Here is a 15233-nt window from a genome sequence, read left to right as displayed (position 1 = left end):
GCCCGGGTGCGGGGGGGGGGGGGGAAAAAAAGAAAAAAAGGATCACTCTGGCTTCTGTGTTGAGAATAGACATTAGGGGGACAAGCGTGTAAGACCAAAGAGACCAAAGAGTAAGTGATGACAACAGTGCAAGTGAGAGATAATGGTGGCTTGGAACAAGGTAGTAGCAATGGAATGAAAAGATGTTGAATTTTAAAGACATTTTGAGAAGTAGAGTCAACAGCATTTTCTGATGATTTGATGTGGAAGTAAGAGAAAGAGGAACCAAGGACTTTGGCTTAAGCACTTGGCAATATGGAATTGCCATTAATTAAAAAGGGAAAGAATGTGGGTGGAACAGGATTTAGGGAGGATGTCACAAGTTCAGTTTTCACAGATTAAGTCTGAGATGCCCATTAGACATCCAAGTGGAAATGTTGAGTTGTTGAAAACATATTTGAGTCTAGAATTGATGAGATGGGTCCAAGCTGACGATGCACTATGAGGGTTGTCATAATATAGTGGAATTCAGAGCAATGAGATTAGATGATATCATGAGTTTGGGATCTGGAATTAGACTACCTAGTACCAGCACTTGTTAGCTGAGTAATTTTGGGGAAGCCACTCAGCTTCTCTGTGACTCAGTCTCTCCATCTGTAAAATGAATGAATATTACCTCACAGGGTTAAAATTAAATCACTAATATCTGTAAACCACTTAGAACATGGCATATACTCAAAAAGTGCTGTGAATTTTCAATACAATCTTATATACCTGTGGGATATCACTAATACTTAACCTTGACTTATTAATGCAGCAATACAGGTTTTCTTCCTGTGGTATATTATTTTTGATTTGTGATTACTAATTGGTTCTAGAAGTTCCATTGAGTTGGTTTTGCTTCCAGAATTAAACTGACCTGGATTTTTTATATTGGCTCTGCCTCAGTTGTTGATATATTTTTAATGCCTGTATTTATTTTAGTATCTGTTACGTGCTCAGAAAAAATCTTATGATTTTCTTCAGTGCTTCTCTCCTTTGCTTTTCTCAGTGCTCAGCAGAGGAGCAGTCAGGTTCACAAGAAAAACACAATTGGAAATCAGGTAGGAATTGTTTAAAAGAATTAAAGCACGCATGTCCCAAAGAATTTGAACTAAATTGCTTGATTGACTTTTTTTTAATGCAAATTAATCATGTGCAAATTTTGCTGGAAATGCAACTTTTTGTTTTGTTTTTGCTTTTAAAGTTTTTGGAGTGAATTGCATTTTTTTTTTTTTTTTGCTATTTTATGCAGTTAACCCTATTGATTTATTTTAAATAACTTTTCTGCTATTTGCTCTGCTTTTCAAATTTGCCTCCTTGTGTCCTGCTTTGCTTGCTTACATTACCCCTAAATTTGATTTAACATTGAATCTGTGAGTCAGTTCAAGGTTAAAATATGGTGAGTAGTTGCATGAGCTTTCTGGTGCTGCTGACTAGTTCACACATTTGCACAGCTTGGTAACAGTGAAGGGACAGCTCATAAAGAAGGCAGTTTGGGATTTAAGATTTAATCTCTGCCACACTACATCCTGTTGGTTAATGAAGATGTTAATTCCTAAGAAGATCTGATCTTTTAAGTTTTTGTGTTTTGGGCTGGCCAGCTGTCTCTGACTAATAGCGCTCTGCAGAGATTGCATTAACTCTGACAGTTTGCTGTTTCTTTTATGTTTTATGTGATAATGAATATTTGCATTGTTATTTCTTTTCAAGTCAAAACAATGATGGTTTTATAGTTTTTTTTAATTCAGAGGTACAATTGTTGAACAAATTGAAACCTCTGCTCTAAAATTTTTTCCATTGTTTTGAAAGGAGAAGAGGTAATAATAGACTTTATTTTGAAAACTTTTTTTCTGAACTAAAGCATATAATTCTTTGCTATTTCAGGGAACCAATCTTCCGCCTTCAAGGCAAATTGTACGAGCTAAGTTCTGTAAGCTTTACTGTTGCTTTTTCATTTAGCGTCCCAAGGGCACAGTTTGTCTTTAACTGATTAACTCAACTAGCGCTTGCTACTAATTTTTTTAAACTTAGATTGTCTTGTCCATAACACCCTATCATTGAAATAAAAATCCTCTTAAGAGGGTTCATCCCTTCACTGCTAATAACTTGCTGTGATTGAAAGGTATGAACTAGTAAATTCTAAAATGCTGTAATAATAAATGTTTAACACTGTGGGTGCTTTGATATTTCTCTAATTTTAATGGGCCTTAAAATAATTAAAATCATTAATGACCTTCATCTCTATCCTTTTATGCTATGTTGTTATAAGGTGTAAGCCTTTCTTTTCCTCTTCTATGATAATATTTCCAATAAATGTAGGTGACACTTCTAAAAGGTGGGTGAATATTAAACAACTGATTTTGATATATCTGTTGATACTATCCAATAGCAATTGTTTGTATTTTTTTAAGATAATAAAACAAGAAGTAAAATTACACTGATTGACATTTTATATGGCTTTAGAGTTGAAACTTTTAAAACCAGATGCTATATCTTCACTTAATGGAAGTATAAAGATATTGTCAAATTACTAGCATTAAAAAAGCAATTATATACATTTCTACCATGGGCGAGGCAGGCCTAAAATCTTTCTTCCAGCTGTGCACAACTTGAGAATGAGATCGGAAGATGGGTCAATTATTTTCCTCATGATGCTTTGGCAGAAACAAATTTTGGAGCGAGATATTCCTGGGTTCAAATTCTCCTCTGTCACGTAGTAGCCATGTGGCCTTGGACAAATTGAACCTGAGTTTGCCCAGTTGTGTGATGGGAAGAAGAAAATATCTCTGCCCGGTGATTGTGAGAATCAGAAATAACCTACATCATGAGGTTTGCAGCTGGGTACTAGATACGTGCCCTGTAAAGAGTAGACGGTAGGTAGGTGCTGCTTCTTGGAACTTTGGGCAGAAAAAAAATATGGAGTATAAGAAAATTATAAAAGTTATTAAATGAGAACAACGAAACATTTGGGAAAATTAGAAGCTATGGCAAATATTCTGTAGATTACAATGGCCAGATTAAGCCTGGGTGTGGTGTAATGGATTTACCTATAAAACTTTCCTCATGGTCAGAATTCTAGCTCATAGAAGTTTATACTTATTGGAAAAGCAATAGTATAGTGGCATCAATGCATACTTTAAATCAGATCTGGACGGAAACTCAGAACAGTTTTCAATTATATTGCCTCCAAATGCTAAAATCATGTTAATTGTGTTTCTGTGCCTTTACTTTCACTGAGTACTTCAAAGCCCATACATTATGGAAGTTTTATAACTCAAGATAATAGAATTGGGGTGAGTGTTATAATAGAATACAGATCGCTTATCCAAAACCTCTGGGGCCAGATGTGCCTTGAAGGTCAGAACTTTCTGGATTTTAGAAAAATATTGCATATATTATATATTACCCAGTATTCCTGTGGGGTCAGAGGCAGCACCCTGTAATTAAATGTATTATATTTCTGCAGTGAAACAAATGATAATCACGCCAAGTAGATTAAATGAAAGACATAAATATTTTCACATCAAGTCAGGTTTTGCTGCCACATTTGTTGCTGTTGTTGCTGTTGTTTTAACCTTTCACTTTGCAAGTAAGAGGTTATGAACCTGAATATCTTATTTTTCAGAACCAAATCCAATAATTAAACATGATATAGTATATTTTAAAGAATCCTTTATTGTTTTTTTCTGCTTAGCAGAAATGAACCATAATGACTTGAAACCCCTTTCTTTATGAATCTGAATAACTGAGGTTGATCTGGGTTTGTATTCAAAAATCAAGAAGCTCAAAAGACAGGGAGCCTTGGAGCTCAGCCTGCTAACTGATGTCAGTCGGCTTTAATGGTTGGTGGGGTTAAGATACTCTGCACTATCCTAGCAAATGCTTCATCCATTCTGATATCCTCTTAGCGCTCCTGATTATAAGAGATGGCTGTGCAGAATCTATTCTGAATACTTTAGAAGAATTTGAAGAAAGAAAAATTCCTTCTTAAAGTCAAAATCCCCATTTGTTTTCACCTGCTTAGAAATTTGTCTGCTTAGAAGTTCTACGTGCTGGTGTCAACAAATGTATGAAAAAAATGTGAGCGCACAATTAGCCTAAAGTTGCACTGCCCAGAAATTTCAACATAAACTTCATTCATCCCTTCACTCATCACTTGTGTATTTGAAACTTTTGAGAGTCAAAAACTGTGATAGATGTTAGAATGATGAATAAATCATGGGCCCTGCTGTCAGGGAGCTCACATCCCAGTGGGGATTATGGTAAGTAATTGAAGTCTGTCGCCTTTTTCAAGGTTAGCTCCTTCTGATACGATACTTCAGGCCTCACTGAAACATCACTTCAGTAAGAGGCTGGTCCTGACTGTTGAATCTAAAGTCACCTTTCCTCCCCCAAATCTTGTCATTATTATCTATCTTGTTTATTTATTATTTTTTGTTTTCTTTCACTAGGACAGTAAGCTCCATTAAAGCTATTTCTTTTAAATTTTATTTATTTATTTTTTTGGCTGTGCTGGGTCTTTGTTGCTGCACGTGGGCTTTCTCTAGTTGGGGTGAGTGGGGGCTACTCTTTGTTGTGCTGCCTGAGCTTCTCATCACAGTGGCTTCTCTTGTTGTGGAGCACAGGCTCTAGGCACGTGGGCTCCAGTAGTTGCAGCATGTGGGCTCAGTAATTGCAGCACTTGGGCCCTAGAGCGTGTGGGCTTCAGTAGTTGCAGCATGTGGGCTCAGTAGTTGTGGCTTGCGGGCTCTAGAGTGCAGACTCAGTAGTTGTGGCACATGGGCTTAGTTGCTCTGCGGCATGTGGGATCTTCCCGGACCAGGGCTCGAACCCGTGTCCCCTGCATTAGCAGGCAGATTCTTAACCACTGTGCCACTAGGGAAGTCCCAAAGCTATTTTTTGTGTGTGTGTGATGGTGAAAGCAGTGGAGTATCATTGTAAGGTTTTAAGTGCAATCATAATAATACTTTAGAAAGATCATTTTGCCTATAGTGTGGAGAAAGATTTTGAAGGGAGGACGAGATTAGAAAAAGTAGACTAGTTAGGAGTCTAGTCTAGGAGTCTAGCCTCCTAACAGTTAGGAGGTTGTTGCAGACAAAAGGTTATGATTATTTGGGCTAGCTAAGCTCTCTGTACTAGATTTGAGGAGAAGCTGATGAATTCAGGAGATATTAAGTAGAAAGAATCTAAAGGATTGTGATGAATTAGATGTTGAGGAGAGCGCTGGGGATTGTCAGCAATGCAGTGCGGACATCTGATTTAGGCACAGATGAGATGGTGGTGCTCTTCATGGAGAAAGGAACATAGTGAGGAAGGGTAGATATGTTGAATATAGTCACTGTGGAAGATTGGAGTAAAAATATCCAGTGGGAAGTTGGATGAAAGTGCCTAGAGTTCAGAAGAGACAGAGAACCATTTATTCCAAAAGTAGGGAACCACTGAGAGATTTCCAGTAGGGAAGGGGTATCATCTGATTTATATGTTGGAAAGATCTGTGTATTAGCCATATGAAATGATTTGGAAGAATAAAACTAGATATATGGAAATTGGTGAAGACATTTCTGAAATAATTCAGGTAAGAAAATACAAATGTCAATAGCAAGAGGTATCTAGGAGAAAGACAGGTTCAAAAATATATTTAGAGGATGGAAAGAGTTATAAATAGTTGTGGAGTTGGGTGGGGGGTGTTAAGTCATTCTCCCAGGCTATGGCTAGGGAGGTCTACTGACAAAGGGAGTACAGATGAGGGAGGAGCAGATTTCAGTGGAGGTGGGAGAAGAAGTGGTGATTTCAGTTTCAGATATATTTTTTTGTGCCTGTTGGAGATGTCAGTAGAGTTTGAGGTTCAAGACTTGTCTAGACTGGAGATATAAGCTTTACAGTTGTCAATGTGTACATTGTAGTTGAAGCCATGGGAGTAGATGAGATCACCTCCAGAAGATGAAAGCATAGAAGGAAATGTGGGATTTAAAGGATAAAAGAGAAAGAAGAGTTGGGACGGAACGAGGAACTGTAAAGGAGTCTAAGAAGTGATAAGAGAAGTAGGAAAACTTGGACAGTAGTAGAATGAGAGCTCAGGGAAGAGAATGTTTCAGAGAGGGAATGGTCAAGTAGTATTAGATATTTCCAAGAGCTCAAGAAGCACTGGGGAAGTTGTCAAATTGGTGGACTGGTAGAAGGTCCTGCACATTGTTTGGACCACTGAGGTAGTACCAGTCCTCTTGGTCTTGTGAATTGCTTTTCTACTCCACAGCTGGAAGGTAGAACAAAGCTAAGACAGCAGACAATGGAACTAATACCCTGAGCTGAAGTTTTTCCAGGGAAGCAGCATGTAAGGTCAAAAGAGCAGATGAGTTAAAGTTTTGAAGACAGTTTGAAATAAAGGATTGATATGAATGGTTCTGATTAGTGTACTAGTCATGACATTAGTCAGGAGAGGTTAACCAAGTAACAATCGATTTCAGTAGCTTAATATAATAACAATTCAATTCACCCTGCTATGGCAATTCAGTCAAGTCATCTAGATTGGGCTGGGATGAGGCAACCCTGCTTCATGTGGTCAGTCATGGACTTTCGAATTCTCTTCATTCTTCCAAAAGATGAGAAAGAACGAAGCCTGAGTGTCTTTTTGAATTATGGTTTTCTCAGGGTATATGCCCAGGAGTGGGATTGCTGGGTCATATGGTAGTTCTATTTTTAGTTTTTTAAGGAACTTCCATACTGTTCACCATAGTAGCTGTATCAATTTACATTCCCACCAACGGTGCAGGAGGGTTCCCTTTTCTCCACACCCTCTCCAGCATTTATTGTTTGTAGATTTTTTGATGATGACCATTCTGACCGGTGGGAGGTGACACCTCATTGTGGTTTTGATTTGCATTTCTCTGATTATTAGTGGTGTTGAGCATCACAGGGAGAGGAAGGGGAAGCTGGGATGAAGTGAGAGAGTAGCACTGACATATATACACTAACAAATGTGAAATAGATACCTAGTGGGAAGCTGCTGCATAGCACAGGGAGATCAGCTTGGTGCTTTGTGACCACCTAGTGGGGTGGGATAGGGTGGGGGTGGGAAGGAGGCTCAAGAGGCAGGTGATATGGGGATATATGTACACATATAGCTGATTCACTTTGTTGTACAGCAGAAACTAACACAATATTGTAAAGCAATTATACTCCAATAAAGATATAAAAAAAATAAAGAAAAAGAAAGAAGCCTGAGTGAGGGAGGTTTGTAAGGACCAGCCTGGAAGTGTCACACATCTTTTCCATTTCCATTCCATTGACCAGAACTCAGTCATGGCCTCACCTAACTGCAAAGGAAACAGGAAAATATAATCTGAGATTGGGCCCAGAAAAAAAGAAAAGACAAAAGATGATGTTGACTGCAAATTGAAAGGAAATAGGGAAACAAGGGCACTGGGGTTTTTCTGAAATTAGAGAAAATGTGTACCAGGATTAAGGGGAAAAATGGTAGAGTTGGAGGTTGAAGTCAGTGAGTGGGATATTGTATCTCAGGGTTTAAGAGGGAAGAGAATGCCGCCTTAAAGTCATAGATGTTATTGGAATAAGAAGGAACAGACGCTGGAGGAGGGAAATGACAAATGATAGCTACAGATATTTGTGGAACATTGTCTTCAGAAAGTCTGTGTAGTAAAGAAAAATAGGGATGAAGTTTTCTGGAGTTGAATGTATTAAGGGCCAGGATATATTGAGACCAGGAGGATTGATGTGGCTTTTACGTGACTGATAATCCATTCCTTTAGCTGTAAAAATCTACAGCAGGAAGTGCTGATGTGCTCTTTGGCCCAGACTGCATCCAACTGCAATTGTGTAACTAGGAAGACCTTTTCCTTTGGCAGGGAGCAGAGCAGGTGTTTGCAGGATACCTCCTAGTTCCGGGCTATCAGGGTACCTTCTAGTACTAGGCTTATTGTCCATTTTGTTTCCCACCAACGTGCCTTCTGTTGCTCTAACTTTAGAATCAAGTGTGAAATTTGGCTTTCCCAAACCTACAAGTCTCCAGATAACTGGATTCTCAACCTTCTTGAATTGTAGGCTGTAAGGTAAAAAGACCTTTCTTATCAACACAGGGTCTCTTCCCTACCTACTTTCTGAAAGCTAGTTTCAGTAGACAGTAGTCTCTTTTCCTTAGGACCCCCTACAGGTCCAAAAAGATCAACACACTCCAATATTCTAAAATTTTCCTACCAAGTTCCCTAGTTCTTCCATCTCCGTAAGTAATAGTTCGAGACCACTGTTAAAAGAGGTGAGAGTTTAATCAGCTATTTTACAGCTGGATAGCAAAGACTGCCAACTTCCTAGGCTACCATAGAGGGCTTCTAACAGCCCTCTTTCCTTCTTTGTCCACTCAGCTAATTCCACCTTTCAGGGTCTGTCACTTTTAATTCCCACACTCATGTGACTTCCTGGTACCAATATCTATATCAGGATTCTTTCAGATGTAAATTTCAGAAGAACTCAATTTAAATGACCTTGGAAGAAAGTGAATTAATTAGTTTACATGATTGAACATTTCATAGAGTTAAGTACTATTTATCCACGGCTCAGACAGTATCAAGATGAACTGATTTGATAAACCATGATGAACTAGACAAACTCTTTCCAGTTTTTGGTTCTGCTTCTTTGCTATTGGCTCTGTTCTTTGGCCCCAAAGAATTGCAATATGGCAGCCACGGGGTTTCCTTCCTGGTTTGAATCCCACAGAAATAAATGAGTCTTTCTCCCAGATTCTCAGAAGAACTCCTGAGATGTACTCTGATTGGACAGGCTTGGATCATGTGCTCATTCCTGAACCAATCACTGTGACCAGAGAAAGAGATATACTGATTGGCTTAAGTCAGATCACATGGACTGGAAAGTGGAGGTGGTTTCCTCTCCACTTGAAGTCAGAGATATTGTTAGAAGGAGAGAGAATAGGGGCTGGAGGAGGTGCATCAGAGATGATGGCTACAGGTACTTGTTGAGCATTGTTTGTCTTCAGAACAATTTAATTTGGGTAATAGGATTCTTGTATGTTTTGTCTTCTTGAAGGAACATAAGATTTTTAATACCTCATTAATAAAATCCTATTTTCATTTATTGATTAAATTTAATAATTTTCCCAATTCATCCTCTGACTTTCTATCTCCTTCCTCCTTCTCTTTCTTTCTTTTTAAAAAATAATTCTATTGACTATACAAAGTTGAGAAGTAATATAGTGCAGTTGTCCTTCAGAGCTGGAATTGTGAAGCCACTCTGTGACCAGGAACAAATTATTTAGGCTTCCTATTCCTCAGGTTTCTAACTTATAATAAGCTGATAAGAATTGGAACTGCTTCATAAGGTTTTTGTAAGTATTAAATGAGATAATACAAGTTAGGTACCTAGAACAGGGACTGGCTGATAGTAAGTGCTATGTAAAGTACTTCCTATTATTATTGTCGTTGTTGTTATCTATATGTATTATTCTGTTAGTCTTCAAGAAAGATAGTAAAATAATTACTTTTATTTTCAAATTGAACCTTTTCTCCCTTGGAAGTGGGAAGACTGTTACAAAGCAACAATGAAATCCGTATATCCAGTAATGGTTCATGGATTAAATTTTTTAAGGTTGTACTCCATTTATAGTTATTATAAAATATTGGCTACAGTCTGTGTATTGTACAATATATCCTTGCAGCTTATTTTATATGTAATAGTTTGTACCTCTTAATTCCCTACCCCTAGATTGCCCCTCTCCCCAGTGGTAACCACTAGTTTGTTCTCTATATCTGTGAGTCTGTTTCTTTTTTGTTATATTGACTAGTTTGTTGTATTTTTCAGATTCTACATATAAGTATTATCATATAGTAGTAGTCTTTCTCTGTCTGACTTATTTCACTTAGCAAAATACCCTCCAAGTCCATCAGTGTTGTTGCAAATGGCAAAATTTCATTCTTTTTTATGGCTGAATAGTACACTGTGTATGTATAGCACATCTTCTTAATTTGTTCATCTGTTGATGGACACTTAGGTTGCTTCCATATCTTGGCAATTGTAAATAATGCTGCTATGAACATTGGGGTACATGTATCTTTTCAAATTAGTGCTTTTGTTTTTTTTAGATATATGCCCAGGAGTGGAATTGCTGGGTCGTATGGTAGTTCTATTTTTAGTTTTTTTGAGAAATCTCCATACTGTTTTCAAGTATTGGTGGCTGCACCAATTTACATTCCAAGCAACAGTGTACAAATATTCCCTTTTCTCCACATCCTTGCCAGCATTTGTTATTTGTGTTCTTTTTGATGATTGCCATTCTGACAGGTGTGAGGTGATATCTCATTGTGGTTTTGACTTGCATTTCCCTGATGATTAGCCATGTTGAGCATCTTTTCACGTCCCTGTTGGCCATCTGTATTTCCTTTTTTGGAGAAATGTCTATTCAGGTCTTCTGCCCATTTTTAAATTAGGTTTTTTGTGTTTTTAATGTTGAGTTGTAGGATCTGTTCATATATTTCAGATATTAACCCCTTACTGGTCATATCATTTGCAAATATTTTCTCCCATTCAAGTAGGTTGTCTTTTCATTTTGTCGATGGTTTCCTTTGCTGTGCAAAAGCTTTTAAGTTTAATTAGGTCACATGTATTTATTTTTGCTTTTATTTCCTTTGCTTTAGGAGATAGATCCAAAAAAATATTGCTACAATTTATATCAAAGAGTGTTCTGCCTACATTTTCTCCTAGAAGTTTTCTGGTTTCCAGTTTTACATTTAGGTCTTTAATCCATTTTGAGTTTATTTTCATATATGGTGTTAGAGAAAATTCTAATTTCATTCTTTTATGTGTAACTGTCCAATTTTTCCAGCACCACTTATTGAAGAGACTGTCTTTTTTCCATTGTATATTCTTTCTTCCTTTGTTGTAGATTAATTGACCATGAGTATGTGTTTATTTCTGGGCTCTCTATTCCGTTCCATTGATCTACGCATCTGTTTTTGTGCCAGTACCATACTGTTTTGATTACTGTAGCCTTGTAGTATAGTCTGAAGTCAGGGAGTGTGAATCCTCCAGCTCTGTTCTTCTCTCTCAAGATTACTTTGGCTATTTGGGGTCTTTTGTGTTTTCATACCAATTTTAGAATTTTTCTAGTTCTGTGAAAAATACCGTTGGTATTTTGATAGGGATTGCATTGAACCTGTAGATTTCCTTTGCTGGTGTGGTCATTTTAACAGTATTAACTATTCCAATCCAAGAACACAGTATATCTTTCTATCTCTTTGTGTTGTCTTCAGTTTCTTCCATCAGTGTCTTGTAATTTTCCAATTACAGGTCTCTTACTTCCTTAGGTAGGTTTATTCCTCAGTATTTTATTCTTTTTGATGTGATGGTACATGGGATTGTTTCCTTAATTTCTCTTTCTGATAGTTCATTGTTAGTATATAGAAATGCAACAGATTTTTGTATGTTAATTTTGTATCCTGTGACTTTACTGAATTCATTGATGAGCTCTAGTAGCTTTCTGGTGGTGTCTTTAGGATTTTCTATGTATAGTATCATGCCATCTGTAAATAGTGACAGTTTTACTTCTTCACTCCCAATTTGGATTCCTCTTATTTCTTCTCTAACTGCTGTGGCTAAGACTTTCAATACTATGTTGAATAAAAGTAGAGACAGTGGGCATCCTTGTCTTGTTCCTGATGTTAGAGGAAATGCTTTCAGCTTTTCACCATTGAGTATGATGTTAGCTGTGGGTTCGTCATATATGACCTTTATTATGTTGAGGTACATTCCCTCTATGCCCACTTTCTGGAGAGTTTTTATCATAAATGGATGTTGAATTTTGTCAAAAGCTTTTTCTGCATCTACTCAGGTGATAATATGGTTTTTATGTTTTGGTTTGTTAATATGGTATATCACATTGATTTGTGGATATTGAAAAATCCTTGCATTCTTGGGATAAATCCCACTTGATCATGGTGTATGATCCTTTTAATTTTTTGTTGGGTTTAGTTTGCTAATATTTTGTTGAGGATTTTTGCGTCTATGTTCCCTGGTGATATTGGTCTGTAATATTCTTTTTTTGTAATATCTTTGTCTAGTTTTGGTAATAGGGTGATGCTGGCCTCATAGAATGAGTTTGAGAGTGTTCCTTTCTCTGCATCATGGACTAATTTTTGAGGGCAGCTTTCTGAGTACAGAACAAGAAAAATGGCTTCACTCCAATATTCTAATAAGCAATTTATAGCATATATTTTTAAATAGATGTTATAAATTTTTAGAACCAATCAACAGTTTCTTTATCAAGTTCTTTTAATTAAAAGTACTTTAAAAAACATTTTTGTAGGAAGAATTGTGTAAATTTTTGCTCCATCTCTCTGTTAATCTACAAGGTAGCCAATTTTAATGAAACCTCTATCAATGCTCTAACAGGTGTTTGTGCTTTTTATTAAGAACTAACTGAATATTTAAAAATTCTTAAAGATTTGTGGCAAGGTATTATATATACCTTTAAGAATATAAATGATTATCTGTATTCATGATACCTTAAATAGATGTCCCTTATCAGCAAACAAATGTAAATGTAATTTTTATTACACGTATAAACACATTTCTAAACTTATGCAGTTCAAGTTCGTGGGAATATAATTTGTCATGCCAATACATGCATGTATCACAACTGTTCTGGCCTGTACCTTATCTGTAAAATGAGATCTATTGTTCGTAGCTGAGTTTCTTTCCTGTTAGGATAGTATAGCTTTGCTTGTTGCTACTTGGTCTGACAGGGAAGTCTTTAAGTTTATAAACTAATTCTGAGACTTCCATTTTCCTTGGTGTATTAGTTTCCTAGGGCTGCTGTAACAAAGTATTACAAACTGGAGTAGCTTAACACAACAGAAATTTATTCTCTCAAAGTTCTGGAGACTAGAAGTCTGAAATCAAGGTGTGTTTGGGGTTATACTCTCTATGAAGGCTCTAGGGAAGCAGCTTTCCTTGCTTCTTCCTGGCTTCTGGTAGCTCCTAGCATTCCTTGACTTGTAGCTGCCTGACTCTAATCTCTGCCCCCGTCTTCACATGGCTTCCTTCCAATGTGTGTCGGCCCATGTGTCCTCTCTTCTTCTTTAAGGACACCAGTCATTGGATTTGGAGCTCACTCTAATGCAGTATGACCTCGTCTTAACTAATTACATCTGCAAAGACGCTGTTTCCAAATAAGGTTACATTCTGAGGTTCCATGGACATTGTGGGAGACACTATTCAACTCACTATACTTTGGATACTTGAGGATTTTCTTTTTCTTCTTCTTTTTAAAATGGCTTATTATAATAAACTTTACCTAGGATTTAGCTTTATAATTTATCACTGCACTTTAATTGTTTATTAAACTAAATTTATAATTTGGACCATTGGAACTTTAAAAGGTATTTTCTTTATTATTCTGTTTTGAGAAAATACTAATAGCTTCTGTTACTGAGATAAATCACAGCTATTCTCTCCTTCCGCATGGTACCATTCTTAAAATATTATTTTGATTAGTTCTTTTGAAGGTTGCTTCCTGAGAATTTTTTTATTTTCTTTAAAACTCTGTAGCTTACAAGATAATTTATCATGAGGAAAAAAATGAAACGTTTAACACTTTTTTTTTTGCGGTACGTGGGCCTCTCACTGCCGTGGCCTCTCCCGCCGCGGAGCACAGGCTCCGGACGCGCAGGTCCAGCGGCCATGGCCCACGGGCCCAGCCGCTCCGTGGCACGTGGGATCCTCCCGGACCGGGGCGTGAACCCGTGCCCCCTGCATTGGCAGGCGGACCCCCAACCACTGTGCCACCAGGGAAGCCCTAACACTTTTTTTTAATGGTAATACACACACTCTCTTTTTCCTTATTCATTTTCTATGTCATCTACTCTTCTCTCCAGTCTCACCCCACCCTCAAGAAAGGGCAGGAGTGGGAGGGAAGAGGATGGCAGAGAGAAAAAACTGACAGAAATGGACCCATGAAGTTCCACAGACATGTTGTGGAACTATAAATCCATATAAGATTTGGGAATTTCCATTTTCAAAACCTACCAAGTAGGAAAGTTTTATTTACTAAAAAAGATGTAACAGAGTGAAAGGCTGTCTACTCCCACCAATTCTGTAGAAATCACAACAGTTAACACTGATTACTTATAAGTGTTTCAGGTGTAGTTATAGGTACTTTACACACGTTAATTCATTACTCCTCCCAACAACCTTAAGAGGTAGATACCTTAATTATTTCTATTTTACAGATAAGGAAAGTGAGGCATGGAGAGGCCAAGTCATGTGTCCAGTCATAAAGATAACTGACAGCACCAGGATTCAAATCCAGGCAGTTTGATTCTAGACCCTTTTCTCTTAATTATGGTGTTAACCACTGCTTCTAATAGTTTGTAAAGAATTTTATTTAATAGTCTCAATTATGGCAAGTCACATCATTTCAGTCATTCACTATTATTTTTATTTATTACTTACATTTTTTCTTAATCTAAAGTGGATTGATCCTGAATAGAATGAACTTGGATTTGTATAAATTAACCTGATTTGGTCATTGTGGGCTGCTATAACAGAGTAACATAGACCAGGTGACTTAAACAAAAAACATTTATTTCTTGTGGTTCTGGAGGCTGGAAGTCCAAGATCAGGGTGCCAGCCTGGTTGGGTTCTTGGTGAGGGCCCTCTTCCTGTTTATGTCCTCACGTGGCCTTCCATGGTATATGAAGAGAGAGAGATCCCATGTCTCCTTCTCTTTTTATAAGGTATTCACTCCATCGTGGGGAGATCTTCATGATCTCACCTAACCCTCATTACCTCCCAAAGACCCCACCTCTTAATACCATGCCATTGGGGGTTAGGGTTTCAGCATATAAATTTTGGGGGATCATAAACATTCAGTCCACTGCACTGATCAACAATGAAAAACTATAATAGCTGTTAGAATGTGTTTCATTTTTTATCCCTTAATTTTGTGAAAGTATCTCCAGAGGGGCCAATCAATAGCTTATAAAATACAACCAACTTATTTTAATAAAATCAACAGAGGATGGAGTCCATGAAAGCCACACTTAGTGAAATGTATGGACTGCTAATTTGTTCTGTATCTTTTAAATCTAGACTTCTACTTGAAATAGCACTTAATGTATGTCTCGTGATGTTTTTCCAGAAAATACACAGATGTGCTTACTGTAATTTTACAGCCAAATTACATCTTAATT

At 37.3% G+C, this 15233-nt stretch overlaps 1 protein-coding gene across 4 annotated transcripts in view; it reads left to right on the top strand.

Moving 5' to 3' along the window:
• Positions 1–15233, top strand: part of DNM3 (dynamin 3) — a 556874-nt gene that overhangs the window by 245203 nt on the left and 296438 nt on the right. For 2 of the 4 annotated variants that reach the window (XM_024739835.1, XM_024739834.1), the window contains exons 13-14: positions 1031–1082; positions 1906–1935. In XM_024739835.1, coding sequence (XP_024595603.1) covers positions 1031–1082; positions 1906–1935 — 82 coding nt within the window. The remainder of the gene's footprint in view (positions 1–1030; positions 1083–1905; positions 1936–15233) is intronic. The other 2 variants (XM_024739837.1, XM_024739836.1) reach the window with 1 other exon arrangement.

The sequence above is a fragment of the Neophocaena asiaeorientalis genome, unplaced genomic scaffold (assembly GCF_003031525.2).
Source record: "Neophocaena asiaeorientalis asiaeorientalis breed wild unplaced genomic scaffold, Neophocaena_asiaeorientalis_V1.1 scaffold589, whole genome shotgun sequence".
Classification (NCBI taxonomy): domain Eukaryota; kingdom Metazoa; phylum Chordata; class Mammalia; order Artiodactyla; family Phocoenidae; genus Neophocaena; species Neophocaena asiaeorientalis.
Note: the sequence above shows the minus strand (reverse complement) of the source record. Positions and strands in the feature narration are given on the sequence as shown.